General features: G+C 37.2%; 1 protein-coding gene across 12 annotated transcripts in view; it reads right to left on the bottom strand.

Annotated features, from left to right (window-relative positions):
• The window catches only part of RAD18 (RAD18 E3 ubiquitin protein ligase), a 161,013-nt gene that overhangs the window by 97,720 nt on the left and 38,402 nt on the right, over positions 1–24,891 (bottom strand). For all 12 annotated transcript variants that reach the window (XM_023620038.2, XM_005600404.4, XM_001495792.5 and 9 more), the window contains 3 exons: positions 22,429–22,766; positions 19,970–20,069; positions 623–807 (listed from right to left, as the gene is read on the bottom strand). In XM_023620038.2, the coding sequence (XP_023475806.2) occupies positions 623–807; positions 19,970–20,069; positions 22,429–22,766 (623 nt within the window). The remainder of the gene's footprint in view (positions 1–622; positions 808–19,969; positions 20,070–22,428; positions 22,767–24,891) is intronic.

Below are 24,891 nucleotides of genomic sequence, written 5' to 3'. Positions count from 1 at the left end.
ATACTTGAAAGCAACTCCAACATACGTGTAGTTAAATGAAAAGGACAAACCATTAAACAGTGTATACATAATACTAATATTTTTGTAAAACAATAATGATCAAGGATATATATTTGTGAATAATAATTATTATGGCAACATTCATTGATTGCAACTACTTGCTAAGGTACTTCTTGGGCACTTTACATGCATTTTCTCATTTATTCCTCTCAAAAACACTATGAAGTAGGTAGTAGTATAACTCTTAGCTTATGGATGAGAAAACTGAAGTGCAGAGATAATAAGTAACTTGCCCAAGTCACGCAGTCATGAAGCTACAAAACTGGGATCACAACCCAGGGTGTTTAAATGAACTCTTCATCCCACACTATCTCTGGAAAGATACAAAAGAAACTGGCAGTAGCGGCTGCCTCTGAGAAGGGAATGAGGACTGAGTCTGGCTGAGAGAAAGGCTGGTTTATCACACTATATTCTAGGTACCTTTTGAAGGAATATGTTCACATGTCTTACCTATTCCCAAAAACATATTTACTAAAAACATTTTTTTATGGTTTATAATCCCTGAGCTACACAAAACTCTTTATCCAGAGGACAAGCATAATTCCCTGTTTTATTACTTTACCTGATTTAGGATGCAAAGCATCACATTGGGCGTTGTACATGTGTACAAATTCTTGGTGCCTTTTAATGAGTTGTTGCTTATTTCCTTGAATAGACAATCCATGCTGTTTTAGCTTTTTCTTTAAATCACGATCTGAAAGCAAGTTATATACAGTTTTGGGCAATGGCTTCCTTTTGTGAAGAGAACTGAAAAAGGAAAAAAAAAGAGACCACTGAGGATTACTATGAATTATCAAATGCTTTGCATATAAAACAGTAAATTGCCTTCTGATTCAACATCAGGGGAACTGGGAAAACAGAACCATTAAGATAAAGAAGTGGAAAGGAAGAAGGATCAAATTTGCAAATAAAGTTGGCAGTGTTCAACATGATGCATCTGAGGTGCTGGTGGAACAATCAGGTAGAGGGGGCTAGGTGGCAGCCCAAAATGAGAAATTTAGGTCTCAGAAAGAAGTGAGGCCTAAAGATGCAGACTTGGGACTCATTTTAAAGGCTTGTGGACCAAATGCTATGAGAATTTCATTCAGAATCACACTTAGGTAGACATATTCAATTCTCCACCTCCTTAAAGCATGCTTTCCCTAAAATTTGCCAATTGATTTTCATGCAAAATCTCTGTAAAAACCAGTTATCTTAGATGATGAGAGTACAAATGCTACTGACGGTTAGGCTACGGATTTGAGAATAATATCATATATAGCTTCTTTAGAAAAAGTTCTGATCCACAGGCAAAACTGCCTCCTGAAACCCAAGGCAATCATTTTGCAAAAGCACTAGATGTAATAAAAGGAGACCTATTGGGATGGTTAGCTTCACCCAACTCATGACTACCAATGAAAAAAAGACTCAGAAAGCTGATAGATACATAGTTTTGTGGCATTATCTTCAAAGAACACAACTGAAAACAACAGCAAAAAATACAACAGGATTTTGTTCTCTTCAACTTCAATTAATTAACAAATATGTAAGGCATTACAAGAAGCATATTAGCAAAACCACCATCTGGCTCTTCACTCTGTTTACATAATTAATACACTGATAAGCACTATGCTACAATTTTAAGTAACAGAGCCCTTTTAAATAGCTTTTTTCTCCTCCCTCCAAAAGAACAGTTACTAAACATTATTTCTTAAAATGGAATAGAATTCAAGCTATCTAAGGGTATCAATGACTTGAGACAATTTTATAAACAGGAACTCCTTAGAGTTTCAATCTATTTAACCTGATTATAAGCTGGTTACCTGAGCACATTGACTGGCTCAACACTATGGCAATTAGGTGCTTAGTAAATGTGTATTCAAGGTAGTCATTACAATTGCAATCATTTTTAAATGAGAATATCGAAAGTTCAGGTAAAAATTAATAGCAACTTGAAAGTAACAGGTTTATCCAAAAAAACAAGATTTTAATGAAGCTCATAGATAGAGAGAACAGACTGGTCGTTGCCAGAGGCTGAGGGTGGGCTGTGGGCAAAATGGGTGAAAGGAGTCAAAAGGCACAAACTTCAAGTTACAAAATAAACAAGTCATGGGGATGGAACGTACAACACGGTGACTATAGTTAACAATATAGTCATGACTGCATAACAACATTTCAGTCAATTTGGACTGTATATACAATGGTGGTCCCATAAGATTAGTACCATATAGCCTAGGTGTGTAGTAGACTATACCTTCTGGGTTTGTGCAAGCACTGTAAGGGAGAAAGAAATTTTCCTCTATCCTTCTGGGTTCTTCTGGCTGGTCTAAGAATTAAATTGAATAAGAAAGACTAACAGGAGAAAACAAACAAAAGTTTAACAACATGTATACATGGGAGAAATCCAGGAAAACCAAGTAACTCGCCAAAATGGCCAAAGCCCTCACCTCAAATACCATCCTTAGCTAAAGACAAAAGAAGATGCTAGGGGTGGAGAGAGTCAGAGACTTCAAAGAGAAGGAAGGCAAGTCACAGATAGGTGCTCCCAATCACAGATAGGAGCAAATATTTGGCAAACAAGTGTCTGTTAGGCCATACAGAAACAGAAGAACACAGAGGGGAGCCCAACAAACGGGCTTTTCTAGGTTCCTCACTATTTGCTACGTAGTTCAGGTTATGCTACGTTGTGAGCTTGCTTCCTGAGACAGGTTTTTTTTTTCTTTTAAATACATGCAGTCAGTGTTTAGTGATTACTATTTAGTAATTCTACTAATTTAATGATTAGTAGAATTTTTTTTTTGAGGAAGATTAGCTGTGCTGTCAAGCCTCCTCTTTTTTGCTGAGGAAGGCTGGCCCTGAGCTAAAATCTGTGCCCATCCTTCTCTACTTTAAATGTGGGACACCTGCCACAGCATGGCTTGATAAGTGGTGTGTAGGTCCGTGCCCAGGATCCAAACCGGCAAACCCTGAGCCACCGAAGCAGAGCACGTGAACTTAACTGCTACGCCACCAGGCTGGCCCCTGAGACAGGCTTTTTTATCTGAATTCTTTTATGTAGTTAAAAGGTGGGTAACAAGAAGAACTTTCTGAGTCCTTTGTTCCTTAAAAATAATCAGTCTAAAATAATCCTCATGCTAGAGACTACTTTGGGGTGGCAAATTTTGTTCCCCTTCAGTACACCCTACGATGTCTGCACAATGATGAAATCACCTGACACATTTCAAGTGACACATGACTGTACTCTATTGCATATTTGAAAGTTGCTAAGTGTGGGGGATCAGAATTGGCTGACCCAAAATGTGTCTCTTTGGCTTGATTATTTTTAGGAACAAAAGACTCTGAAAGAAACTCTGACCTTCCCCCTAAGGGCCTACAAGAATTTATGATAAAATGCTTGTCCCCAGGACAGGCCATCACCATAGGTATCTCTGGGTATCAGTAGACTGTGAGGGTCCTTGCTAAGCCCATTGTTCTCAAAGTTCTGTTTACCATTTCCATGTGAACTGCCTTCCTCTCCTTTATAGTCCCAAACCACTATCCCCAACATCCTCCTTTGTCTTTAGCTGAAGATGGTATAGGGCGGCAGCTTTAGCCATTCTAGCTGAGTTACCCAGTTTTCCTAGATTTCTCCCATGTACACATGTCATAAAGCTTTGTTTGGTTTTCTCCTGTTATTCTGTCTCATGTCAACTTAATTCTTAGGACAGGCAGAAGGACCTAGAGAGGGTAGAGCATTTATCTTCCCCCTCTACAGTTTGGCAACTTGGATGGGATAAAACTACACTGGCTGGACACTGCTCGCTCCTGGATCCCTGACAAGAGCCGGCAGGAGGTAAGAGTTCTTACCACCTCAGTCTCCTGGATCTCTGCCTGCGGGGTCCACTGGAAGCAAGCATGGTGAGGTTTTCTTTCCTTTTCTAAATTTAGATTAGCAGGAGAAAATATTGGTGAAGCTGGCTTCTTGGACTCAGCAACTCCAGGATTTGGTTGAGTGCTCATCGGTTTACTGATCCTTCTCCTCTCAGAGATAGTCACAATTTTGCCTGTCTTTCTTTTGTCATTTGTCCTGAAGACACAGGTATCACTGTAAGGCTGTTGTCTGGGAATATGTGCATAAGGTGAAAGCTGTTGCTAAGGGCATCTTGGAAGCCAAAAAGGCCACAAATTTGGCGGGCACAGGTCAAGCAGTTAAGAGCCATTAGGGTTCTCGCCACCTCAAGTCTCCTATAAAAGGCTAAGTTGGTCACGGAACAGGGTAGATGACACAGGTCCCCCAGCAACCTCAAGAAAATGTCCGTGCAACGACAAGGTATTCTGTAAAACCACACACCTTCCCCAACCCTGTGGCACCTCCCTCCTAGGTATTAATTTGACTCCAGGAGACCTAAGGCTTAGCTAAAGCTCTTATATATACAAGATGAGCTTTTTTCTTTTGTCTTGTTCTGTCTTAAGAGCTTGGCTTTGTGACCTTTTTGGCCTGCACCATTAGAGGATACACGTACCGGCACACATCTTGGCAGCCAGTCGAATAGACTGGGGTTGAGACACTCTCTTTGTCTGGCTGTGTCAGCTCTCAGGGGAGTTTGTCATACAGGGTCCCAGTTGCTTTCATAAGGGGTCTTTGTAATCTCAACCTTTGTTGCTTGTGCAAGAATGGCCTTTGCTTTCTTAGACTATTTTTGGTAGTGAACTTTCTGGATCTCTTTCTGGATCTCTTTTGGGGACACCTCTTGGGTCCATGGTTAAGGTGATTGCTATGAGTCACATTTAAAATCCTGCTCAGGGGGCCAGCCTGGTGGCATAGTGGTTAGGTTCACAGGCACTGCTTTGGCGGCCCAGGGTTCATGGGTTCAGATCCCAGTCATGGATCAACTCACTGCTCGTCAGACCATGCTGTGGCAGTGTCCTACATACAAAAGCAGAGGAAGTTTGGCACAGATGTTAGATGAGGGACAATCTTCCTCACCAAAAAAACAAAAACAAAAACAAAAACATACTTGTTAATGTGGCCAGAGGATGGATCATTTAAATTGGAAAAACTTCTAAATTGGGGGAAAAAAATATTTTGAGAGTGCTCATCATAATTGTTTTACTGGTACCTATGAAAAGGCCAAACTAAAAAGAAATAAAAAAGAAAATGACTAGCCTTAAGACCCTGACTCAGGCTACAATTAAATTGAGAAAATGTAAAAGTATAAATGGTGATAAGATTATAAAAGTTGGAACGCTTGAGCTAATTTTATATAAAGAGAGCATACCAACTTCGCCTGAGTATGTTTTAAAATATCTGACTGGGAATGCTTCTGCTATCCAATATTATGAGACCAAAACCTACTGATAAAGTCCTAATGAAAGCTATGATTAAAGGTATAAGAGTCAATAGAATTTGTGGTTACATCTCTTTTGCCTGATTGTATTATAGGCTGTATTGTAGAGACAGATATTGTGTCTCCCTGGGGGATGTTTCTCCTGCCTGACTGTGAGACAGCATATAAATCTGCCCTTCAGGCAACAGTAATTAAACTTACAAAATGGAGGTCAATAGGGCTGCCTGAGGCCACACTTCATGAGATAAACACTAGAGGCTAATAGCAGGTGCTAATAAAAAGGATAATAAAAGCCTCCTTGTTCCTCTCAAAGTGCTCCTGGATATTAACTGAAACAAAAGATTGAGGCATTAGAAACTAATAAAGGCAAATATGCCCAGAAACTCCAACTTAAAGAAAACTTGACTGCTTTCTCTGTGCCTTCTCATTGTAGATTTTCTGCTCCGATCTTCTCTAGGAACTGAGAGCCATTATTTGAAATGCAAATGCTTGTCTTAAACTATCGAGTTTTGTATTGCACCAGATTCATAACAAAAACTTAACAGAAGCTATAAGGTCTCTGTCTGCCTCTATCTGTGTGTTCATGTATGTCTATATGCATTTATTGTAGATGTGTCATGTTTTACCTCTGGATGGTATAATTTTTAAGAGAACTCTATTTAATTCACTTAAAGTAAGCACTTATGTAAATTATTTCCAAATGTAAAGGAAACTAACCCAAATATCTTTCAAGCTAAAGTGATATAAAATAATCTTTGGTAAATGAAAGCTTGTTTAAGTTTGTTGGTTTGATTAAAATAGGCATGTCCTCAAAATTATCAGCACTGGATATGATGCAGACATGCAGCCTGGGTTTACTAGTGAAATAAGCTCATGTTATCCCTGTTACAAATGTGTCAGCAAAAATAGCTTAAAATGATAGCTTATTTTGACTAATGTGTCATGAACTTTTCATGGGTAAGCTAAACATAATTGTTGGGAACAAATGATTTAGAGTTTACGGGAAAACTTTCAGCAATAATTTATTTTATGACACGTATTTTATAACTTCCAAAATTTCTTTAGTAACTTGAAACTGTGAAGTTTTGCTTGACTAAATTAAATGATGGAAAATTCATTGAATATCTACATTATTTCTAAATAAGATAAAATATTAAACATTAATTACTAAATATAAGTTTATCTACTTTTGCCTTATAACAGAGAGACTAAAAGGTGTTTGTGTCTATTGATAACCGTCTTGTATTTTATTAAAGGATTACACTATAAAGTAACGTTTCTAGAAATTATAAAAAGTGTTTATAAATTTTCCAAGCCACAGAATGATAATGTAAAAGACAGTTCATAATTGTTTACTTATTAGTTGACACTAAAAATTAAGGTTTCTAAGGGTAAAAAATTCTAGTATGTGATTAAAGTTACTAAAAATTAAAGAAAATATGTTTGTGTTCAATGAAAGTAAGATATATATATTCAGTAAAGAAGATATAAAGAATGGAAATGTTTTTGTTTGGTTAAGATAAATTTGTCCTAAAGTACTAGGAGGAAAAAAAGGAGGCATGGGACAAATTCTGAATGTAAAAAAAAAGAATGTTATAAAAGGTTTGTGGAGGAGGAACCCTGAGAAAAGAGTTGTGCACAGTCAAGTCTGCTAAGATTAAAGTAAATTTAAAGAAATGAGTTTTAATATCAAAAGTAAGCTAGTGCAAAATGAGAATTTGCTTTTTTCCCCTCTCTTACAATGACAATTTTCTTGAACTTTTAGTCTGCTCTTGGTAGAGATTATGAAAGGTTTTTATGTTTTAATCAAAATAAATTTCCTGAAGGGCCAGCCTGGTGGTGTAGTGGTTAAGTTCGCACGATCTGCTTTGGTGGCCTGGCGTTCGCAGGTTTGGACCCCAGGTATGGACCTATACACTGCTCGTCAAGCCATGCTGTAGCAGCATCCCACATACAAAGCAGAGGAAGATTGGCACAGATGTTAGCTCAGCCACACTCTTCCTCAGGCAAAAAGAGGAAGACTGGCAACAGATGTTAGCTCAGAGACAATCTTCCTCACTAAAAAATGAATAAATAAATAAATAAGTTTCCTGTATTGTTTTTATCAAGTTTTTAATCACAGGTGCTAAAGTTTTATTACAGCTATTCAATTTTCTGCATTCACCTATAATTCTTTCATTGTCACTATGGTTAAATAGATAACTAAGCATTGTTTCATAGGGACCTATGATATTATGTGGGTAAATGTTACTGATATAAGTGTTTTAAAAATTATATAACATTCCTAAAATTCTGATCTCTCCTGGCTATCAGTCATAATTCTGGTTATTAAAGTATTGTATGTCACAAAATTAACCAAATTTCTTTGTCAATTGCCAGTTATTGTTTTACTCTGATGCTTTTGCAAATGTTTTCATATTCAGGGAGAGTCATGCAAAGAACTCTGACACTGACTCTAGAATACAGGTTTCCGATAAACTTTCAGATCATAAAACTGAACTGGATAAAAAAAAAAATTACAGAACTCTAATGGACAAACTGATGACTTCATGAACTGCTAACAAAAGATCAAGATCAAAAGCTGATTACATGGGACTTAATGAACTAATGAGGATGATTTTAATTTTTATGACTTTCTGTTTAAAACATTGCTGATTTTTTTAATGTTTAGTTTTTTTCAGACCTAAGGAAAACTTTTCCTCTTTTCTCTTAAGCTAACTATGACTTACTGCAATCTGGTAAATTGTACTTTGGTAAACAGAATTGAAGCATTTATCTTTTTCTCCCTACCTGATCCCTCCAGAATTTGGAAACTCTTAGTGAGTGAGTATTTCCATGGTAATATAGTTATTTGCATACGTTCAATAAGAAACTGTTCTCCTTATAACAGGACACAACTGAAAACACTGGTTATATCACCAAAGCTTTGACTGGAATGTCATATTTGACAGAAACATGCAAAGACTCAGACATAACCAGACAGCTTTTGAGGAACAAAGATTGGCCTTTATGAAATAAAAGCCACTTGGAATTATTAGCCTGGTACCTTTGTTACAGAGTTTCCAGCAACCTGACTAGGTGAGTAAAGAAGGTCTCTTATTTGGCAGGTGCAAGGAGCCTCACTATTTTGGGGAACTGCAATAGAAGAGAGAAAATTCAGTCAAATATATAGGTATTGCAGGCAAAGTCTGATGACAAAAGTCCTTGGCTTGGCTTTCCTGGCCTCAAGAGGCCTTTAAAGTTCAATCTGAGATTCCTTATAAAAAGTTCCAGCAAAGCAGGTTTAGAAAAGGCTACATGATCTGCTGTTCTTGCTGCACTTATGTAAATAATTGGGCCAGGTTTATTGAAACTAGATTTATTGTACAAACTAGTTAGTCTTAATTTGGCTGTCTTTTGTAAAAATGAGGGTGATTTTACAGAGAAAAATTATGTTGCAGTAAAAACTATAATACACAATTGTGGATATTAGATTCTAGTTGTGTTAATTGTCCTTGAGGGTTTTTTTCCTACCTGTAAACTGGACTGGATCCTGAATCCTTCTAGTGTCCTGAAATATCCAGGTACAAATCTCCAAACTAACATTTTCAAATTTTTTCCATCATTTTCATTTGAAATCACTGAGAAGTGAAACTATACTTTTTCCTGAAGCCCTGCAAATTGAAGCTGGGTAACTTGATATGAACTTTGCAAAGATCACCACAATAGTGTGCCTGTTGTTATGTAAGCTACTTACAAGATACCTGAATGCCTGATGACATCGTCAGACATTTCAAGCTGCAAAAGATACTTCAACCCTGACATCTAAAACTCTTAACCAGATGACCCCCAGGCTCAGAACCTGGTTTATAATTTGCTCCAACCATTAACTTTGTTTTAGTTTTTGTTTCCATAGAAATGCTTCTTCTTAAATACCTGATTGCTTGCTTACACAATAAAGGCCTAACTTTGGGAGCCCACCTGCATCACGGCCTTCTAAAGTGAATTCAACTGATGTATTATCAGGACCAAGAAATGTGACCAGTGAGATTGGACAATCTACCAACTCAGCTTTTGGACTATTAAATTTCTTAAAGTTTACAAAGGACTATGAATCTTCTTAGAGTTTCAAAGGCAGGACTGTGGGGTATCAGAATTGGCCATCCCAAAACGGGTCTCTTTGGCTTGATTATTTTTAGGAACATAAGACTCCAAAAGAAATTCTGACCTTCCCCCTTACTGGCTAAAAGATTTCATGATAAAAGGCTTGCCCACAGGACACGCCATCACCATAGGTATCTCTGGGTATCAGGAGACTGTGAGGGTCCTTGTTAAGCCCATTCTTATCAAAATTCTGTTTGCCATTTCCATGTGAATTGCCTCCTCCTCTTTCAAGTCTCAAACCACCACCCCCAACACCCTCCTTTGTCTTTAGCTGAAGATGATATTTAAGGTGGCAGCTTCAGCCATTCTGGCTGAGTTTCCCAGTTTTCCTGGGTTTCTCCCATGTATATATGTTATAAACCTTTGTTTGACTTTCTCCTGTTATTCTGCCTCATGTCAATTTAATTCCTAGGCCAGGCAGATGCACCTAGAGATGGCCGAGGATTTATCTTCCTCCCCTACATAAGAGAACAGATCTTGAAAGTACTCATCACAAGAAAAGAAAGAATTCTGTAACTATGTACAGTGATGGAATATTAACTAGACTTATTGTGGTGATCACTTCACAATATACACAAATATTGAATCACTATGTTGTATACCTGAAACTAATATAATGTTGTATGTCAATTATACCTTAATAAATAATAAAAAAAGACTTTACAAAGGACTTGTATACAACTAGTTCACACAAGGCCATGCTACCCAAACTTAATGTATCTCAGAACCACCAGGCAAGCTTACTTAAAATGCAGATTCTCAGTCACTTCTCCACATCATGCACCAATGCTGATTCTGTTCTGAAGTGGAGACCTAAAATCTTAATAAAGATTCCACAGGGCAAATCTGAATCAAATGGTCCAAAGACCATACTGAGATAAACCATACAATTTAATATAGACTGAAAACAACCAAACATTTCTCTAACGACCAACAGTACCATTCCTGGCTAAATTACTTCTTTTATGCTCTATTGATAAATTCAAAAAGCCAAAGATAACTATTTAACTGTAGAAAGACCTGCAAAACCTCAACAGATTACAGTTTTCTAAAATTGCTGTTCTTATAATGCCAGCTCATTGAACTCTACAAGACTGATATGATTATGGCTAAATAAAGTCACAGAGGGAGCACGAGCTGAAACATTTTATAGGAGTTTATACAAGCACATTGTAAGGGACAATTCATTAAGTCAGTATCTAAAACATTTATTTTATCAAGGACAGATGATTAAACTCATGACTATAAAATTCTAATGGAAAACTGTACTGTTCACTGGCACTTAGAATGAAAAGTACCAGAAGAAATGAATGATTTTTCTCAAGAATTTTAAAATATGAAGCCTGATAAATGTTTCCCAAAACACGAAAATGACACTGGTTTTTCTTCCATTATTTAGTGAAACAGAGTAACACATTTCAGGGTCCTCAGAATCTGAGGACATCAAAAGGTACAGTATTCTTTGAATCAACAGATACGAATCTATAGGAGTTAAGGGTCCTTGTCCACATTGAAGAGATGGCCTGTCAGGGCATTGTGGGGAAAGTTTTTTAAATGTCAGAGGCTCTTTTACATGACCAGACCCCAAGACTAGGATGTAACTAAAGAGAAATATGGCTCAATGTTTCCCTAAGTGTATCTTCAGAAACACTATAGTTTTGCAAGATGTAAGTTATGAAAGCAAAAAGGTTTTGGGGTCAAACAAATTTAGAAATTACAGGATTAAACAAAATCCAACAATTATATTTGATGTAGGACTTCTCAGAGCCTACAATACACTAACTTTTATAGTGAATCTTTCTCTAAGAGGGAAATACAGTATGCAGTGCAGTACAGTGTAGCTGCACTACAGAGCAACTGGCAGGACTATAATATTCCATGGAGCAGGATTTGGAACCACTATTGGAACCTGAACTTAATCATACATGGATGAGTATGCCTTTGGATAAAGCGACAGAGCTAAGCGTGTTAGAAGAAACATGATGCATGCCTCTAGGAAAAGAGAAGTCCAAGCAAGATTACCAGTGCTGATTCCTTACACTTCAAGGAGAAAATGCTCAGCATCTATACTCCCAACTCATTCTTTAGGAAGAAACATTTCTAAAGAGAAATGCAAGTCTCAGATTTTCATGACTTATGGGAAATAATCCTGGGGACGACCCAATTTCATTTATTCCAAATCTTGACTAACTAAACAACCTAAAAATCTAAATTTTATTCTTGTCAATAATCTTAGCCACTAGGAGGGGGGATTGTGTACACCAGACTGCACAAGGACCTGCTGCAGGGATTTGTGGAGGTATCTCAGGACCTGGGAGCCACCACGGATAAGACACAGGGACGAAGGGGGAGGTCAGGTGCAGAAGCACAGCCCCCAGGCCCTCCATCTGTACTTTAATGGAGGAGGGCCAATCTTACCTATTTTATACATTACGGCTCATTGTAACATTTCATTTGAATAAAAGGTTCTGCTAGGGGAAAAAAGTTAACTATCAAGCTAAAAACACTATGATAAGGAATGTCAACTGATGTCCCCAACTGTAAATTAATAAAGCATCATTATGTTTTATATGTTAGGTTTTGTAAGTAATGACAACATGAATTTGTCCCTCAGAACCTTCATTCACTCCAGATTCACCCCCAAAAATTAATGGACACTATTTTACCTTTAATCACAAAAAAATAACACAATGGCCCTACCTTATTAAAATGGCTTTTGGAAAATATTCTTCCAAGTCCTTCAAAACAGACCAAACAGAGCGAGGTTCAAGATAGCAGTGAAGGAAGATCCTAAACTCACCTCCTCCCACAGACACAAGAAACCTACAATAACATTCAGAATAATTCCCTCCAAAAGGGACCTGAAAATTAGGTGAACAGAACCCCAAGAACAAACGATAAAAAGCATCGAAACAGGTAAAAGAGGCAGAGTCACAGGCTCACAAAACAACCACACCCCAGCTGCAGCAATCTACAACTAGGAGAGATCTCAAAGGTAAAAAATGTCTCCCTGAGGAGTAAGGGGTTCGAGCTCCACATCAGGCACCCCAACCTTTAGATCTTGCACAGGAGAGGGGGCCCCCAAAACACTGGGCTTTGAAAATCAACAGGGATTATGTCCAGGAAAATTATAAAACTATAGGGAACAGAAAACCCACTGTTAAAGGGCTCATGTGCAAACTCAACTGACCCAGAAACCAGCACAAAACCACCAGTTTGAATAGTGCATAGATCACAGGTGAAGGAGACCCATTTATTAATCTTAAAGCATCTGCCAGAGTCAGGAATCAGCCAGGACTCTCCCAGGGACTGAGACAATGGCAGGAGCCACCTGTGCGATATTAATCTACCTTGCTAATACCAGTGCTGGCAGGTGCCATTCTGGAATTCTCCCTCTAACCTGACAGCACCAGTGAGTGCACCCCACTGAAAATTCCGCATACCAAAGTACTGGCAGCAGTCTAGGACACACCTCACAGATGGGTAAGGATCAGCTCTGCCCACCAACATGCAGCAGCTGCAGTGCTGCCACAACAGTAGGGTGCATGCAATCCACACATGTGACACTGCTTGTATGCCTGGCTAAGGTGGCCAGGGAAGACTGCCCTTCTGGGCCCCAGAGGCAATCTCCTACATAAGGCCACTCCTTCAAGACTGGGAGAAGTAGCTGACTTAGCTATTACATAGAAACAAACAGAGAATTAGGCAAAATGAAGAGACAAAGGGATATAGTCCAAATGAAAGAATAAAACAAAATATCAGAAAAAGAACTAAATGACACAAAGATAACTACTCTACCTGATAAATAGTTCAAAGTAATATTTGTAAATATGCTCACCAAACTCAGGAGAAGAATGAATGAACAAAGTGAGAACTTCTACAAAGAGAAAATAAAGTAGCAATCAGAGTTGAAGAATACAATAACTAAAATGAAAAATACACTAGATGCAATCAATAGCAGACTAGGTGACACAGAAGAACAGATCAGTAACCTTGAAGACAGGGCCGTGGAAATCATCCAATCAGAACAGCAAAAGGAAAAAAGAATTAAGAAAAATGAGGCTAGGGGCCGGCCCCATGGCCAAGCAGTTAAGTTTGCACACTCCGCTGTGGCAGCCCAGCGTTTCAGTGGTTTGAATCCTGGGCGCAGACATGGCACCACTCAACAAGCCATGCTGAGGCAGCGTCCCACATGCCACAACTAGAAGGACCCACAATTAAAATATACAACTATGTCCTAGGGGGCTTTGGGGAGAAAAAGGAAAAAAATAAAATCTTTAAAAAAAGAAAAAAGAAAAATGAGGCTAGTCTAAGAAACGTCTGGGACAACATCAAGCATACCAATATTCACATTATAGGGGTCCCAGAAGGAGAAAAGAGAGAGAAAGGAGAAAACTTAATTGAAGAAATAATGGCTGAAAACTTCCCTAACCTGGGTAAGTAAAGAGACATTCAGGTCCAGGAAGCAAAGAGAACCTTAAATAAGATGAACCCAGAGAGCCACACCCAGATACATTATAATTAGAATGTCAAAAGTTAAAGAGAATCTTAAAACCAGCAAGAGAAAAACAACTAGTTACATACAAAGAAACCCCCATAAGACTATGAGCTGATTTTTCAGCAGAAAATTTACAGGCCAGAAGGGAGTGGCACAATATAGTCAAAGTGCTGAAAAGAAAAAACTTACAACTAAGAATACTTTACCCAACAAGGTTACCATTCAGAATTCAAGGAGAGATAAAGACTTTCCTGAATAACCAAAAGCTAAAGGAGTTTATCATCGCTAACCCAGCCTTACAAGAAATGTTAAAGGCAGTTCTTTAGGAGGAAAAGAAAAGGCCGTAACTTGAAATAAGAAAATATATGAAAGAGAAAAATCTCACTGGTAATGGCAAATATATGTAAAAGTAGTTTATTAACCACTTACAAAGCTAGTAGGAAGGTTAAAAGATAAAAATAGTAATATCAACTATAACTACAATAATTAAAGGATACACAACATAAAAAGATGTAAAATATGACATCAGAAACATAAAAATGGGAGAGGGAGTAAAAATGTAGAGCCTTTAGGATGTGTTCAAACCTAAGCAACCATCGACTTAAAATAGACTGCTATGTATAAAGGTTCTTACATATGAACCTCATAGTAACCACAAACCAAAAACCTGTAATAGAGACACAAAAAAATAAAGACAAAGGAATACAAACATAACATTAAAGGAAGTCATCAAACCACAAAGGAAGAGAGCAAGAGAAGAACTACAAAAACAACCACAGAACAATTAACAAAATGGCAATAAGTATATACCTATCAATAATTACTTTAAATGTAAATGAACTAAATGCTCCAATCAAAAGATACTGGGTGGATGAAGGGATTAAAAAAAAGATCCATCTATATGCTGCCTACAAGAGACTCACTTTGGATCTAAAGTCTCACACAGACTAAAAGTGAAGGGATGGTAAAAAGATATTCCATGAAAATGGAAATTAAAAGAAAGCTGGAATAGCAAGACTTATATAAGACAAAACAGACTTTAAAACAAAGATTGTAACAAGAGACAAACAAGAGCATTATATAATAATACAGGAGTTAATCCAACAAGATATAACATGTGTCAATATCTATGGACTCAACATATGAGCACCTAAATACATAAAGCAAATATAAACAGACATAAAGGGAGAAATTGACATTAATACAATAACCATAGGAGACTTCAATACTCCACTTACATCAATGGATAGATCATCCAGACAGAAAATCAACAAGGAAACAACAGTCTTAAATAACACATTAAACAGATGAACTTAATAGATATCTACAGAACATTACAACTAAAAAGAGGAGACAACACATTCTTTTCAAGTGCACATGGGACATTGTCCAGGACGAATCACATTAGGCCACAACACAAGTCTAAATAAATTTAAGAAGACTGAAATCATATCAAGCATTTTTTCCGACCAATGGTATGAAACTAGAAATCACTCACAAGAAGAAAACTGAAAAAGCAAAAACACATGGAGACTAAACAACATGCTACTAAACAACCAATGGTTCAATGAAGAAATCAAAGAAGAAATTAAAAAATACTTTGAAACAAATGAAGTGGCAACACAACAGTCCAAAATCTATGGAATGCAGCAAAAGTAGTTCTAAGAGGGAAGTTCATAGCAATACAAGTCTATCTCAAGCAACAAGCAAAAATTCAAATAAACAATCTAACATTACACCTAAAGGAACTAGAAAAAGAAGAACAAACGAAGCCCAAAGTTAGTATAAAGAAGGAAATAATAAAGATCAGAGCAGAAATAAATCAAAGAGACTAAAAGAACAATAGAAAAGATCAATGAAACTAAGAGCTGGTTTTTTGAAAAGATAAAATTGATAAACCCTTAGCCAGATTGACGAAGAAAAAAGAGAGAGGGCCCAAATGGAATAAAACACGAAATGAAAGAGAAGTTACAACTGATACCACAGAGATGCAAAAGATTATGACAGTCTACTATGAACAATTCTACCAACAAATTGGATAGCCTAGAAGAAATGGATAAATTCTTAGAAACATACAATCTTCCAAGACTTAATCAGGAAGAAAAAAAATCTGAACAAATCAATTAGTAGTAATGAAATTGAATCAATAATCAAAACACTCCCAACAAACTAAAGTCCAGGACCAGACAGCTTCACAACTGAATTCTACCAAACATTTAATGAAGAGTTAATACTTATTCTTCTCAAATTATTTCAAAAACTGAAGAGCAAGGAATACTTCCAAATTCATTTTACGAGGCCAGCATTACCTTGATACCAAAACCAGAAAAAGACAGAAAAAAAAAAAAAAGAAAATTATAAGCCAATACCCCTAATGAACCTAAGACACAGAAATCCTCAACAAAATAATAACAAATTGAATTCAGCAATACATTAAAAGGATCATACACCATGATCAAGTGAGATTTTTTCCAGGGATGTGAGGACGGTTCAACAACTGTAAATCAATCAACATGATACACCATATTAACAAAACGAAAGATAAAAATCATATGATCATCTCAAAAGAGAACAGAAAGCATGTGGCAAAATTCAACATACATTTATGATTAAATAAATCTCAACAAAGTGTCTATAGAGGGAACATACTTCAACATAATAAAGTCCATATATGACAAATCCACATCTCACATACTCAACGGTGAAAAGCTGAAACTCTTTGGTTTAAGATCAGGAACACAACAAGGATGCTCACTCTCGAGACTTTTATTCAAAATAGTATTGGTAGTCCTAGCCACAGCATTTAGGCAAGAAAAAGAAATAAAAGGCATCCAAACTTGAAAGGAAGAAGTAAAACTCACTATTTGCAGATGATATGGCACTACACAGAAAACCTTAAGACTCCACCAAAAAAATAACTAGAACTAGTAAATGAATTCAGTAAAGTTACAGGATACAAAATTAATATACAGAAATCTGTTGCCTTTCTATACACAAAGAAGAAAATATCAGAAAGAGAAATTAAGAGAACAATCCCATTTATAACTGCACTAAAAAGAATAAAATACCTAGGAATAAACTTAACCAAGGAGGTGAAAAGCCTATACTCTGAAAACTATAAGATGCTGAAGAAATAAACTGAAGATGACACAAAAAAATGGAAAGATATACCATGCTCATGGATTGGAAGAATTAATATTGGTAAAATGTCCATACTACCCAAAGCAATCTATAGTTGCAATGAAATGCCTATTAAAATGCCAATATGGTCTTTTTCACAGAACAAATAATCCTAAAATTTAAATGAAACCACAAGAGACTATGAATAGCCAAAGCAATCTTGAGAAAGAAGATTAAGGCTGGAGGTATCATACTCCCTGATTTTAAACTATACTACAAAGCTATAGTAATCAAAACAGTATGGTACTGACAAAAATACAGATCAATGGAGTAGAATAGAGAGCTCAGAAATAAAGCCACACATATATGGTCAATTAATCTTCAACATAGGGGGCAAGATATACAATGGGAAAAAGATAGTCTCTTCAATAAATGGTGCTAGGAAAACCAGACAGCTATACACAAAAGAATGAAACTGGACCACTATCTTACACCACACAGAAAAGTAAACTCAAAATGGATTAAAGAATTGACTGTAAGACCTGAAAACACAAAACACCTAGCAAAAAACACAAGCAGTTTTGACATCAGTATTAGCAATATTTTTTTCAGATATGTCTCCTCAGGTAAAGGCAACAAAAGCAAAAATAAACAAACAGGACTATATCAAACTACAAAGCTTTTGTACAGAGAAGAAAACCATCAGCAAAACAAAAGGCAACCTACTGAATGGGAGGAGATATTTGCAAATAATATATCTGATAAGGGGTTAATATCCAAAATATATAAAGAACTCATATAACTTAATATCCAAAAAACAATCCAATGAAAAAAATAGGCAGAAGACCTCAATAGACATTTTTCCAAAGAAGACATACAGATGGTCACCAGGCATATGAAAAGGTGCCCAACATCACTAATCATCAGCGAAATGCAAATCAAAACCCCAATGAGATATCACCTCCCACCTGTCAGAATGGCTATCATCAAAAAGACAAAAAATAACAAGTGTTGGCAAGGATGTGGAGAAAAAGGAACCCTCATGCATTGCTGGTGGGAATGAAAATTGGTGAGGGCAACAGTACCAAGGTTCCTCAAAAAATTAACAATAGAATGACCATATGATCCAGCCATTCCACTTCTGGTTATTTACCTGAAGAAAACAAAAACATTAGTTTGAAAAGATATATGTACTCCTATGATCATCGCAGCATTATTTACAATAGCCAAGATATAGGAGCAACCTAAGTGCCCATCAACAGATGAATGGATAAGATGTGGTGTGTGTATATCTCTGTGTGTGTGTGTGTGTGTGTGTGTGTGTGTGTGTGTGTGTGTGTGTGTGTGTGTGTGTAATGGAATATTACTCAGCCATAAAAAAGAATGAAATGTTGCTATTTGTGACAACATGGATGGACCTAGATGGTATTACGCTAAGTGAAATAAGTCAGACAGAGACAGACAAATACCGTATGATTTCACTTACATGTGGAATCTAAAAAACAAAACAAATGAACAAACAAAACAAAACAGACTCATGGATACAGAAAACAAACTGTTGTTTGCCAGAGGGGCGGGGGATGGTGGGCTGGGTGAAATAGATGAAGGGAATTAAAAGGTACAAACTTTCAGATATAAAATAAATAAGCCATGGGAATGTAATATACAGCACAAGAAATATAGTCAATAATATTGCACAATTTTATAGGGAGACAGATGGTAACTGGACTTACTGTGATGATCATTTCATAATGTTTACAAATATCAAATCATTATGTTGTACAACTGAAACTAACATAATGCCGTATTTCAATAAAACTGCAATTAAAAAAAAAAAGACCAAATATAAGAGCTAATCATTCTATTGATCCCCACCTCCTGGATACCATTAATTTCTTGTTTCCCTTTTCTCCTTTTCCAGGTCTCTCTGAATTACCACCTATTCTCTCCCCTTCCCTCCTGTTTCAGAAAAGGATTCTTTCTGCATGTCAAGGATAACTTCATCACTGGACTCTTGATCCCTTCAGCTCCCAACCTTGTTCCATATATCATCTGCTCTCTCCCCAGACAGAGTGAAAGGAAAGAGACCGAAGGCTTAAACAATTTCTATTTTAAAAAATGAAACCTTCCTTGATCTTGCTGCTTACCCCTTCCCCAAACTACCCTCTCCTCCCTCTTCCCTCATCATCAGATTCATCCAATTTGCAGCTTCTGCTCCCTTATTGTCTTTATTAACCACTGACTACTTAACACCGCACAATTTAACTTTGACTAAAATTTCATTCCTAACCAACTTATATGTACAGTAATAGTGGCCTAGTTTAACAAATTACTGTGACTTTGAAGTATAAGGGAGGTCCAGAGCAGCTTAATCCTGGGCGCAAATTTTGAGACAACTTATTAGTTCTGTCACGTGGGTGGTTGTGGGTGGGGGGTGGAGGACTTCACATTTCATAATACACTTTTGTAGCTTTTTACATCATGTGTATATAACTGCCTAATCGGGAAAAAGTTTTTTTAAAAAAAAAGCTTGACTTAAAATTTTAAAACTTCTGAGCATCCTAAGAACCAAAGAAAGATTTTATATGTTCTATACTCAGAGTCTAACCTTGCTTTCTTTGGCCACGAGGCTTTATGGTAGTTCTAAAATTCTAAGAGAAGAAAATAAGAAAAGAATAGAATTCTAAGTCACTAATTTCTCGTTAGCACATAATATAGTTAATTATATTTGGCACAGTGGAGTTGAGGAAAGAACCAGGAGAAGGAAGGGAAGAGTAGGCTAACGATAAAGCACAGAGGCACCTGGCTAAAGTGGCTCGATGGTTATGCCAAACTTTCTTACCTTCTGAGGCTTTCTTTCTTTTCTTCACGTGATAAACAGCTGTCTAGGTGCTTATTAATGTGATTTTCTGGAATGCTAACGCCACAAACAGGACAATCCACTGTATTTTTTTAAAAGAGAAAGAGAGACTTTATTATTTGTAGAAAGGGCAAAAATAATATAACCTGGCATCTTTCAGCAATTAAGATAAAAAATAGAATTCCAACCTTAACACACACTTAGAAAAGCAGAATAGAAAAAGAATGACATCTCAGGGCAACAGGAGTGGACAGCCTGGTTACTGGGTAATGGTTAAATTGTAACAAGCCACACAATTAGAACCCTGCCCCTGAAGGAAGAGATTGTTAAAAAGTTTGGAACTTCATTTTTTAGAAAATTCTTTGGTTAAGTCTTTTCTACCAAGCTGTGACCAAACTATAAAACTAATCTTAAGTGTCCGCAAGTCTTAGAAGCCACCCAGGTTTAGCACCAAGCACTCCTAACCCCCTAAGTGAGGCACACCTGGCCAGGGGCAGCAAGGGGGTAGGGGAAGCTAGATTAAATCATTTGTTGGTTTGGGCCAACTACTGCTCAATTTATCAACGGTTACAAATTCATTAATTTAGCTCTCATTTGTAATTACAAATGTGGTGTTAAAATTAGAGAAGGCAATCATGCTCAAACTGTCTCACAGAGCTGCAGGAATCTGTGGCGGCATCTCAGGGCCTAGGGAACACCCTGGATAACAGGCAGGGACGAAGCGCGATGTCAGCTGGCACAGGACAACCCTCAGGCCCTCCATCTCTACCTTAGTGGAGTAGGGCCAATCTTATTTATTTACATATTATGGTTTGTGAGATAATAGAAAATATATATTGGTCTCTACCCCTGGTTCCTGGGACAGAGCTCCTAAAGTCTTTGTAATTTCCTAAGTGATAAGAGCATAGCCTGTTGGTGAGAGAGAGAGAGAGTGTGTGTGTGTGTGCAGATGCAGCAGTCTTGTAGGACTGAGCCCTTAACTTGTGGTATCTGATGCTATCTCCAGGTAGACAGTGTCAGAATTGAGTTAAATTATAGGACACCCAGCTGGTGTTGCAGAGAATTGCTTGGTGTGGGGGAAAACCTCCACACTTCTGGTGACCAGAAGCATCAGAAGTGTGAGGGTTCTGTGTGAACAGTGAAGGAGACTCACTGGGAAGGAGACAAGAAAGGGAAGAACTGGATTTTTCCCTGCACAGGAGGGGAAGAACTGACTTTTTCCAATACATGGTTCGTTGGAAGATTTCATTTGAAAAAAAAGGTTCTGCTAAGGGAAAAAAATTAACTATCAAACTAAAAACACTACACTAAGAACTGTCAATTGACAAAAAGACTGACCAAGGATAAGATATGCTGGAAAATGCAAGTAAAATTTACACATCCTTATGAAATTTAATCACCTGAGTACTAAGAAACCAATTCAACCTATCTAAGTTTAATAAACCCTAATGGCCCAGGACTGTGTGTGGCATGTGTGCACTAAAGATTCCAAAACAGTTTCTGCCTAAAAGGTGCTCTGAACTTGACTGGCAAAAAAAGACAAATAAAAGGCTAAACAAGGTGACATATTCATTAACAAGCAAATTGTGCACAAAATAGTCCAGAAAACAACTACTGTGACATGGTACTGATGTGAGATATCAATATTGTCTAAGATAACCAAAGAAAGGTTAGGATCTAGACAGTCCAGAAAGGTAGAACAGGGTCGGCAAACGGTTTGTAAAGGGCCAGCAAAGATGATAAACTCTGCAGGTCAGACGGTCTCTGTTGCAACTACTCCACTCTGCGCCATAGGGTGAAAGCAGTCATAAACAATATGTAAACTTGTTGGCTTTACCCACACAGATGGATGTGGCTGTGTCCCAGTGAACCTTTTACAAAAATAGGTGGCAAGCCAAACCTGGCCTAAAGGCGGAAGTCTGCCAATCCTTGGAGGTATTCAAGGAATAGTGGGGAGATGCGATTGGCTAGAAAGTAAGGATTTTTGAGAGGCAGAGGTGAGAAATAAGGCCAGACAGCTAAGACAGGGGTCAAATCATCAAAGGCTTTCAATGCCAGGCAGAATAACCTGGAAGTGTTCAAGTAGTAGTAGATAATAAGAATAAAAGAGCTCTTTAAGATTAAACTGGAATTGATAGGAAGGATGAGGGGGGAATTAAAAAGGTGGAAAATGAAACCTACTATAACACTCCAAGTATGAACTCTTTAAAATTGCTTCATTTTTGCAGCAATCAGCCTGAATTCATATTCGATGAGAGAAAAAAGAACAAACATATCTGGAAGCATTGCCTACATTAATCTCTGAGATTGTTATAAGGTGAAATCTGGTTTGCCCTTTCTCGTTCCTTCCCCCTCAAAAATTCTGCCTATTTATTCTCGTCCTGTGGGATGAAAAGATTTCCATTATGTAAGAAAATACACACATTAAAGTACTTTCCTACCTTTAGTAACTTGTTTCAAAGTCGACGTAGAGGGTGTCTCAGGAACATTAGCATCCAAGGAGCCTAGAGTTGTCTTTTCTACAGAAGGTGTCTCTTTGGTCTTGGCAGAAGTGCTCACTTCTTTTTGAGGGCTGAATTTGCTTTCATTCTCTTTTATCAACAACTCCGACGTAGAACCACCAGTTTCTCTGGTCAAGAAATTCTCCATTAACCTGCTTCCTTGCTTTAAAGAATGCCTGAAAGCTACAGGAGTGTGCACTTTGGCAGCAAGGTTTTTTGAAGAGGAGGAAGCAGGAGATATGGGTGGTGACTCCAAGGCAAACTGCAAGAGATGATTCCTTGAAGCACAAAAAAAACAACAGATAATTAAGATATCAAGTTATGTATAATAAGTTAACTGACATAAGCTATTTTCCCAATTAACACTTGTTTCTATGAAACATGGAAAACAAAAAACAAGCCGGTGTTTCCTCTAGAATAAAATACAAAGCAATACATACGACTTAAAAAGCACTTCATCTGTCTATCAAAGAAAATAGAGGGACTTCAGATTCTGACTATACAGAATAGCTGTGTGAAACTTATTCTTCAACTATAAATAACTTTAAAATGCGGACAAAACATATAAAATAACTGTTTGTAAGCACGGGCTATAATCAACACCAGGCTACCATCAGAAGAGAGAAATAGGAGCTGATCCAACGTTCCCCCAAGAATTTCCCTGGAAGCCTTTTCTGGCAGTTGGGTGTTGAGCTAAAGTGGAAACAGGGACCGGTGATCTCACTGGGTAGAGGGAACAGAGATCAAAGTTCTGGGCAAAGGATTAGAAAGACAGGGTGCTGGACAGGAGGTAGCCACAGAAAGGGAACCCCAAAAGTCTCCTTAGAAATTCTCATCAATTCCTGATCATCTCCAGAGCTGCAAAAGCATAAGACAAAATCACAGGATACCTGGTAGCAGGCAGATGCTGAGAAGCTGAGATTCCAAAGGTCAGAGCTGGAAAGTTGTTGGAGTTCAAGCCCAGCCAAAGCTGAGAGACCTTGATGAAGACCCTAAACATTCAGCTGAAATGCCACAAAGGCCACATCTTAGAAAGAAGGACCACAGTCTAGAAATATAAACAAAACTGAAATAGAGCAAACCTAACAAAAAACTAAACCAGGCCTTAGCAGAATAAAAGTGAAAAGCTAGTAATTTAACTGCCTGTCAGAATAAAATTCAACATCTTTCAAAGAAAAATAAATCACAGCCTAACATTTCATCCACAATGTTCAACACACATTTAAAAATTACTAGATACACAAAGAAGCAAGAAATTAGTGACTAATCAAGAGATAAAATAGTCAATGGAAGTAGATCCAGAGGTGATCCAAAGAGTAGCTTAGAAGACAAGGATTTCAAAATAACTATGACGAATGTTAAAGAAAAAAGATGAAAAAAATAGACAAATGAATAAAAAGGTAGCGTATTTCAAGAGGGAATTAAAATCTATCCCCAAAAGGATAAAACAAAGAAAATGAAACCTAAGCATATCATAATCAAATTGCTAAAAAAATTAAAGAGAAAAATCTTGTAAACAACCAGAGGAAAATAAGACATACTACCTCCAAGGCATGGTTTCTCAACACTGGCACTTTTGACACCTTGATTCAAATAATTTTCTGTTGTGAGGGACTGTTCTGTGCATTGTAGGAATGTCAGTAGCATCCCCCAGCCCGCAAGGTTGAGACAACCAAAACATATCCAGATATTACCAAATGTCCCCTGGGCGCAGGGGTAAAGGAGAAGGCAAAATCACCCCCAGTTAAGAATCATTGCTCTAAGGAAACAACAGGAAGAACTCCCACTGACTTCTCAACAAAAACTATGGAAGCAAGAAGACAACAGAACGACATCTTTAAAGTACAGAAAGAAAACAAAACTGCCAAGAATTCTATTCCCATGAAAATATTCTTCCAAAATGAAATCAGAACACATTCTCAAGCAAACAAAAGCTAAGGGAATTCCCCACCAGTAGACAAGTAATACTACAAGAAAAGTTCTTCACCTGAAAGAAAATGATCCTAGATGCAAGCATAAAAATGTCAACAAGAATCAACAGCTCCAGAAAAAGGTAAATATGTGGGTAAATACAAGACTATTGACTGTTTTAAAACAACATTAACAATGTCTTGTGGGATTTATAACACACATGGAAGTAAAATACCTCAAAACATAGCACAAAAGGGGATTAAATAATGCAAAAATACTAAAAGTTCTTGCATTGGTCAGAACATGAAAAAGGTACTAATTTATGGTAACTACAATATGTTAAGGGTGTAATTTTGTAATTTCTTTGGTAATGACTTAAAAGAGTGATACTAAGAAATAAAATGCAAAAACTAATAACAGAGATAAAATAATAAAAATAGTCAATACCAAAAAAAGAGCAGGAAAGGAGGAATAATTTTTGTAAAAGAGAAC

This window comes from Equus caballus, chromosome 16 (assembly GCF_041296265.1).
Source record: "Equus caballus isolate H_3958 breed thoroughbred chromosome 16, TB-T2T, whole genome shotgun sequence".
Classification (NCBI taxonomy): domain Eukaryota; kingdom Metazoa; phylum Chordata; class Mammalia; order Perissodactyla; family Equidae; genus Equus; species Equus caballus.
Note: the sequence above shows the minus strand (reverse complement) of the source record. Positions and strands in the feature narration are given on the sequence as shown.